We start from the raw sequence: 8733 nt of genomic DNA on the forward strand, positions 1-8733 counted from the left end.
ATAATCACGATTGTTTCCGACGCATTCATTTTGCTTTGCACTTCGACTGCAGTTTACCATCTGAGATAGGCTGATTTAACAACGCCGCCAACGCTTTAACATGCAATATTGAGAGGCTCGCGCCCTCTAGGCCTTCAATTTAAATAGTACAAATCGGCGGCTTTTGATGACGTCACGGGCAGCTCAGCCCTCAACAGTCAACACACAAAAACAACAGTCAGCTGTCTGGCTCAAGTTGCTTCAAGCGGAATTCGCAAAATCTAGCTTTTTTAAATTGCTTTAGGTCTTCTGTACTACCCATAACGATTGCAGCGCCTCTATTCAACTACTGATACGACGTGGAAATAAATAGCTTCAATCGGAAACTTCTTTGTTTCTTTTTTGCGTTAGCCATTAGCAGGTTAGCTTCACAAACTGGATGATCGAGGGTGCCGAGCCTGTTTGACCAAAAGGTAAATACATGTAGTTTGTCTCCGTTATGATGACCTATAAACAGGATTGTTGTAAAAGTACAGTCGCTACATGTTGACTTAAATTAATAGCAGTAACGTTATCAACTAAACCTGGTGTCAACAAACAACATGCAGTATATAAACCGGTGATTAATGTCTAGTTAAAATTAGCATGTTGTTATTAATGTGACATCTGTTGGTGAAAATCCTAACATGGCAATTGGTCTGTGACATGTGTGCCACATTACCCATTAGGATGAATAAAGTTTTCTGAATCCGAAGTAGGACCCCTTGCGTCATTGCGTGCCTTTGCATGGTTTGTTTATCCTCTCTACAATAAGAACTCGTGTTCACTATCCAGTCGTGTTGTACAGATGTGTTATATGTGCAAAGCATCACAGAAGGATAGCACACAAAACTACAAAAAACATGATTATAGTCTGTGTTGTCATGTCCGTTCAAAATTTATTTGACCTCAAATGCGTGTCGACCAGCGTTCTATAAGAGAGATGTCCGTGTGATAGACATTTAACGTCTTTGTTAAAACGTAGATAGGTCTTTCAATAGAACTGGGTGATATTCAGCAGCAAATCAAATTATCTAACTAAAATGTGTCTATTTTCACTTATCTTTAAGCTAAAGAGAAAGATTTATGGCAAAGCCAGACCACGACCTCCCGGTGGAGAATCTGACAGTCCTGCATTGGCTACCATTCTGTCCCATCAACATGTCACCACGTAAAAGACCCTTGGTTCCTGTAAGCAACCGTCGCAAAGCAGTGGACGACTACTTCCCTTTCAACTTCCTACCGGTGGAGTGCCAGCTACATGTGTTGTCTTTCCTGAACGAGGTGGATAAATGTAACTGTGCTCTGGTTTGCTTGAGCTGGAGTTGCCTCGTTCGCTCATGGAAGCTGTGGCGGGTTGCAGACTATTCCCGTCGAGGCGTTTTCCACCTGGGGCAAGTTGGACTGCTCGTGTCCAATCGTGAGTTTGAGAGATGGAAATCCTGGGTTCACCTCTACACGCACCATCTCATCTCGCGGCGGTCCAGCCTTCTCACCCTGAAGGCCAGCTTTGATTTGGGGGATCGCTGTAATAAGTGGGGTGAACTGCTAAGCCACCTGTTGGATAATGTTCACTGCAGGGACCTCAGTCACCTAGACCTCAACTGGACGTTTACACTTCTTGAACCTCTGGATCTCAGAGTTCACTCCAGCTCCAGTTCCCACCAGGACAGCATCACTAAAATGGACCAGGTAACTATTAATCCGGGTTGTATTTATTGACTCCATATTAAACAGATGGGCAGTCAGCCAACCACAGACAGTAAGGAAAGCCTGGTGGGCTTTTCGAGCTAATAAAACGCGGGAACCTGCATATTGTCACCCTTAAAATACTTGCCCAAGTCATTTTTTGGGCACTTTTTTTTTTTTTGCATAAATCTCCTCATGCTGCAAATGGTTACAAAGAAATGTGTTTCCTTAGTTTATTTAGGCATGTATTTTAAGAAGGTGTTGATATGTGTTTGTAACACTATTAAGTGTTGAATAGATTCATATTTTTGGAGGATACAAATTTACTCGTCACTTGAAAAAAAAATCTGTTTGTGTAGTTTTGAGATTGGTGGTGTTGTGGTGACTTCGGTTGAAATATTTCATGGGTGAAAAGTGTCTTTAAGCAAACTAGGCAGATAGATTTGATTTGATTTTAAATTAGCTCAGTGAATTAGTGGTTGAGTGTCCGCCCTGAGACTGGAAGGTCGTGGGTTCCATCCCCGGCCGGGTCATAACAAAGACCGTAAAAATGGGACCCATTTGCCTTCCTGCTTAACACTCGGCATTACAGGTTGGAATTGGGGGGTTGGATCACCAAATGATCCCCGAGCGCAAGCCCCTGCTGCTGCTCACCGCTCGCCTAATGCGGAGAACGAATTTCACCCCACTTAGATGGGCGTGACAATCAGTGGTACTTTAAACATATAATCTGCTTCCTATTTGACCTGACAGACTTAACCTAATGCGGGGTCCTGGCGATATACCAGGACACACTCTCCTCTGATGAACTACAACCTTGGGGTTGGAGGCTCTGATGAGCAAGGTCTGCCATCTTGTGGTTAACACTCTTATCACGTCTTTCAACAGCTCAGCCACCGTTTATTGTCAAAAAATGAATCGACCTATATCATCCCTGCCGTCAAGAGGAATTAAATTTTCACCGTTGTCTGTTTTCGGCAAAGACTACACACACTAGCATGAGACTTGCAAGTAGTGTTAATTGTATCCGCCATTTTTAAATTTAGTCTCAGTAGTCCAGTTTCAATCACACTCGTTAGTTTTTATCACAGTTAGTCAACCTCATCCTGTCATATTTAGTCAACTATAAATCTAGCATTTTAGTCTTTATTTTATTCCAAGAAAACATCATTTTATTTGTCTAGTTTTAGTCAACAAAAACTGAACGTTTTACTCTAGTTTTAGCCAGGACAATCCTTTTACTCCTGTAATTGAAAATGCTACGAGGCTTACCTTGCTTTCTTTAAAGGCGTTTCACATTGAGAGTCTGCCGCCATTCCACGTCACTACGTACGGAATGCGTTGCGACATAAATTACAATGGCGGCGCACATCCAAATAAAGTTCCTACAAAACGTATTTTGAAAAATGAATCTGATAGTTATGTTAGTAACAACCAAATAGAGAAAATGACAGTCGGGGTTCCTTTTAACACATTTGCTCCCAAAGGCGTATTTAAATGTTTTTTATGTTTTTTTTTTTTTAATGCTAGCGCATACAGAGGGCTTTGATGCAGCCTCTGACTTGAAAATAATGCTTAAAGTAATGGTAGTTATTACAAAAACGGCCAGCAGGCGACAGCAGAGAAAAAAGATCCATGTTCCAAGAGAGCCATGTTGCAACAAGCTCTTTTGACAGTGTTTTCAACAGTTTTGTGAATAATGATGAAACTTAGCTATGTTCTAATGCTAATTGCTGCAAAACAGATACAAATATACTTTTTTTTTCCTGATGAAAGAAGAGACTCTAATCTTTCTTTTGGTAGGTTCCATGTTTTTATAGCAATAGATCGCAATATTCTGTGAGACTTGCAAAATCAGTCAAAATCTAGTAAAACAGCCTGGAGCGAAGGGGATTGCTTTCATGAAAATTGCTGGGAGTGCATGAATTAATGAGTTGTGGAACTGTTTAGTTCTACCATAGTGTCTTCTTCCCCGAATGTCAAGACACTGTCCAAATGTTTTCCTCATGTTATATTCGCAGCTTGTTCTTTCCTTTTTCATGAACCAATTAAATTTGTTTTGACAGGTGAGTAACTTCCAGGAGCTGCTGAGCAAACTCACCCAGAGCTGTCCTCGTATCACCAAGATGAGATTACACTTTGACTGGTCAGATTTGTCAGTGTCTCTGCTCACCCAGTTCCAGCAGCTGAAAGTCCTTGAGCTTAAGTACTTCTGGGTTTTCAAAGGAGTGACTCCATCCACGCTGCAGACCCTAACAACATCCCTTCCCAATTTAAAATCTCTGACCTTGCACATCCTTGTTCCGCTGAGGAACCTCGGCATTTCCTACACTCTGGAGTCACTTTCTTTGGAGTTCTTGGACGTGTCACCCAGCAGAGGCCTGGTCTTCTCTTGTTTAAAGTTGCCCGCTCTGCGTGAGTTCCGAGCCAAGAAGATCGTTCGCGGCATCACATTGGACAGACGCACCAGGCTGAGGATTCAGAGTCGATGGCCGTGCTTGTATCATGTCCTTCGGGAAGGAACGCCAAGACTGCAGGCGCTCAACAACGAGAGACTACTTCCTACGTGGAGAGAGAATAGCTACGGGGAACTTTCGGCCATCTTGGAAGAGTCCTGTTACTGTGTTCAGCATCTCGACAGCTGGCTCTGGTAACCAACCATCTCAATTCTTGTTTTATTTTACTCACCTTCTACTCAGAGGGCTCATGTCACATAAGACTGTTGGTCATTTTTAAGGACGCTCCAATCTGATTCTTGTATCAAGTTTTGGTCCCGATATTGGAAAATAAATTGGATCAGACCATAAAGGGTGAAACAAAAATAATACATTCTTGGAATAGGTAATATATGAAAATGATTGAACTCTCAGTAGTATCAAAAATGAGTGCTAAGGTGCAAATGATAAGGTGTACATTTTTTACTTTGTGGATTGTAAATTATTTATAATAAAAAAAAAAACTATTCAAGGTGATTTGTTCAATAATGGCCACATTCTGTAGCAGCAAGCTTAAACCCCTTTAAGCTTTATTCAGCAGCTGGTTGCTATTCAAGTAAAAAAAAATCTTTACAGTAATTTCTTCTATGTAGAGCTGTCAAAGTGAATCGATTAATCAACAAGTAATCGATTATCAAATTAATCGACAACTATTTTAATAATCGAGTAGTTATTTGGAGCCAATTTTTTATTTAAACCTGTCCAAATCTTCTGATTTCAGCATATCAATGGTAATTTTTTACTGATTTCTGTATGAAAGAAGACTGATTATCTTCTGTATCAAAATAAGACATTTGCAAACATCTGTTTATACTTTGGAAAACAATGACAGAACCGGTAACATAGTACAACATCAATCTACCTTCATCACTATACGAATACAAAGTACGAAATAAACACTAATCACTGGTTAATAACCAGTAATCGGGATTAAAAAATACAACCTGAATCTGATTAATCGATTGAATAATCAATAGATTAATCGATTCAAAAAAGATTCGATAGTGTACCCCCACTAGTCTAGTTCTATTATGCATAGAACACATTAAAGAAAATTCTTGACTTGGCTTCGCTTTTAAGAGAGATGCGTTGCAATTCTGAAGAAGTCTATCAGGAATGCAACACATTTCAGCCTGCGTTCAATGCAATTATTGACCAAAAGGTTTCAGAAGTTGTCAATATAGATGTGTGCTGCTTCAGAATTTCCATTGCTGTTGTAGATGTGTAATATTCCTGAAGTAGAGTGAGTGTGTTTGCAAATGATGAAAGTTTGTGAAAAAGGTATTGATTTGATCTTGAACAAGATTCTCAACTGTTTGGCTTCTCTATCTGAGAAACACAAGCAGTGCTTTTGCAATTACACACGCTGTTCAGCAGAGGCCCTTATTGTCAATCTTTTGCCTCTGAACATTTACTGGAGATCTTTTTGCACATTTATAGAAAAACATTGTTCTCTCAACTAGTGGATTTTGATAATTTCACTGGATCATGTATTTTACTCAAGTACTTTTCTTGCTTTCTTACATTCCCTCAAAGAAAGAAGTGTTTTCAAGTTACTTTCATCTGTGTTGCATTCATATACTGTAAGCTTCTCTGTGTACGGAGCTCAGCACAGATGACTAAACCAAGTCATTCCAAACCTGCTTTGCAAAGACTAAATAACCACATGTACAATTTACTAAACAATGGTATGATCTGTGTTTAGTTGGAGGCCCCAAGCTTAAGATTGATGTCGCAACAACAGGTCACCTCTCCGTTTTGGAAAATATAAATAGATCCGACTGTACTTGAGCTCCTGAGTAATAAACTTTCATTCCTTTGCAGTCTTGAAATCACTGAATCCATGTTCGTGTGCTAGCTGTCTACTTGCTTTGATTACGGGCAATTAAACGATGGACCATGATGGGAATTTGGCAGACGCCGTTGTGCCTCGCTGGGCGTTCCAGTGAGACCAAAGGCAGTTTTTATTACATGCCCTTGCCACACCTGTTAATTTGGTGACAGAAAGTACAAACCAGGTGAAAGCTGGTCTAAGTTGTGGTGTACACAGTAAAATCTGTAAAGAGTCAATTTTACTCTAAACTGAGTCAATTTGGTCCCACTCTCAATAGAGTAAAATTTACACTTGGAAGAGTCAGCTGGAATCTTCTTAACTCGGACCAAAAAAGATGAGTTTGGTCCCCTATTGGATTCACGCAAACAGTAGGGGTGGCATAACTCAGGTGGTAAAGTTAAAGTACCACTGGATGTCACACCCACCTAAGTGGGGTGAAATTTGTTCTCCGCATTTGACCCATCCCCCGAGGGAGCGGTGAGGCAGCAGCCGGGGCCGCGCTCAGGAATCATTTGGTGATCTAACCTCCCAATTCCAACCCTTAAATGCTGAGTGTCAAGCAGGGCGGCAATGGGTCCAATTTTTATAGTCTTTGGTATGACCCGGCTGGGGATGGAACACACAACTTCCTAGTCACTGGGCAGACACTCTACCACTAGGCCACTGATCTGGTCTCCCAAGCTTAAGGTAGTGAGTTCGTTCCTCAACCGTCAAGTGATTTATTTCTCTCTTCAAAGTGTAACTGTTACTCTAAAACTGAGTCAATTTGGTCCCACTCTTAATAGAGTAAAATTTACAGAATGTACTGTGTAGGTGGTCTAATGCGATCTTGGTGGATTTGCTCGAGGTGCAGGCAGAGATTCTGAGCTCCGCAATAATAATAGTCTGCTTCCTTTTTTTTTTTTCAACCCGAGAGCCATAATTTTCTTGAGCTAATGGGGTAGATGCCACAGACATGCCTCACACCCCCACCCCTGTGCCCCCGAACAGCGCGCTCCCGCTCATGCTTCCGACACTGAGACAGACACTACACACTCGCAGCCTTGCACCCGTTGACGGGAACGCACAACTGAGGGGCACAAAGGCGGAAGCGGAAGTACTGGGACAATGTCGCAAACGGAAACAAAGTTGATTGGTGAAAACTTGGAAGTCCCGCCTCCTCCGTGGCATATAGTCCATTTATTTCTGGTTCTGGCCAGGAACCGCTCTCTTCTTTGATGCAGAAGTACAGTCTTGGGTTTGTAGATACTCTTGAGCATTGTCTGCTGTCTAGTGGTGAACACAGTTCACTACAACTTAAAACTGCACCTCTACAGTTAGTGATGGGAAAATGAAGCTTCATGAAGCACTTGTGATATTTTTTGACTCCTCGAGATGCTGCTCTTGGTTAAAAGATGCAGTGGAAATTTAATCACTTTCCATTAGTGGAATAAAATATCCCAAGTGGTTCATGAAGCTTCATTTTACCATCACTATCTACTGTAAACATTTTTCTGTTCAAAAATTAGCATAATCAGCGTCATCACGCACTGTATAAATCGTTATTAATCACTAAGGTAAGGTAATTTGAGCAAAGTCCTTATTTCACAGGTATGTATCAAGCTGGCAGCTCTTAACAAAAAATAGGTTTCACTTTCAAAAATGTTGGTGACCCCTATTTTAATGGAAGTATCAAATATTTTGTCGATGTATAAGCGTGATCCCAATCTTCAACACAGGATATACTTTTAAATCTACACACCCATGTTTAAATACAAGATTCGAGAAAAAAAATGAAACCAAGATAAATCATTTCAACACCTGTAACTTGTTAAAGGGGGAAAAATGCTCAATAACCTTGCATAAATATTAGGGATGTAACGAACGATAGCGGCAATATTGTGGCAATATTGTGATATCGCAATATTAAAACTGCCACAATATCGTTGTCGTTGTCATGTCACGATATTAAAAGCAGCACATCTGTAAGGTTGATTTCCATTTGTGCCATTCTAGCACCCTCCGGTGGCTAGTTTTTTTTAGTGCAGTTTAATTTTCACAATGCATGTTTTGGCCCTTCTATGTTTAAAATCCACGCTAATGGTCAGATGAAGGGGAACGTAATATGCTTGTGAACAGAGTCAATATGTGGAGGAACTCGTAAATGCCTCAATCCATCCATCCATCTTCTACCACTTATCCGAGGTCAGGTCGCGGGGGCAGCAGCTTTAATAGGGAAGCCCAGACTTCTCTCACCCCAGCCACTTCAACCAGCTCCTCCAGCGGGATCCCAAGGCGTTCCCAGGCCAGCTGAGAGACATAGTCTATCCAGCGTGTCCTAGGTCGTCCCCGGGGGCCTCCTGCCAGTGGGACATGTCCGGTACACGTCTCCACAGAGGCGTCCAGGAGGCATCTGAACCAGATGCCCGAGCCACCTCAACTGACTCCTCTCAAAGTGGAGGCGCATCCCTCCCGGATGACTGAGCGTCTCACCCTATCTCTAAGGGAGAGCCTGGACACCCTGCGTAGGAAATTAATTTTGGCCACTTGTATCCTGGATCTTGTTGTTTTGGTCACGACCCACAGCTCGTGACCATGGGTGAGGGTAGGAACATAGACCGACGGTAAATCAAGAGCTTCGCCTTTCGACTCAGCTTCTTTACCACAACGGACCGATACAGAGTCTGCATCACTGCAGACGCTGCACCGATCCGCCCG

General features: G+C 41.8%; 1 protein-coding gene across 1 annotated transcript; it reads left to right on the plus strand.

Moving 5' to 3' along the window:
* The first annotated feature begins 190 nt into the window (after window positions 1-190).
* LOC147176305 (uncharacterized) lies at window positions 191-6019 on the plus strand. Its single transcript, XM_086073894.1, has 3 exons — window positions 191-452; window positions 1089-1710; window positions 3774-6019. Exons 2-3 carry the CDS (start codon window positions 1105-1107, stop codon window positions 4359-4361), a joined length of 1194 nt encoding a protein of 397 aa, XP_085930020.1. The 5' UTR covers window positions 191-452; window positions 1089-1104; the 3' UTR covers window positions 4362-6019.
* The last annotated feature ends 2714 nt before the right edge of the window (window positions 6020-8733 follow it).

Source organism: Leptonotus elevatus, chromosome 4 (genome assembly GCF_054856555.1).
Source record: "Leptonotus elevatus isolate MCC_2025b chromosome 4, RoL_Lele_1.0, whole genome shotgun sequence".
Taxonomy (NCBI): Eukaryota; Metazoa; Chordata; class Actinopteri; order Syngnathiformes; family Syngnathidae; genus Leptonotus; species Leptonotus elevatus.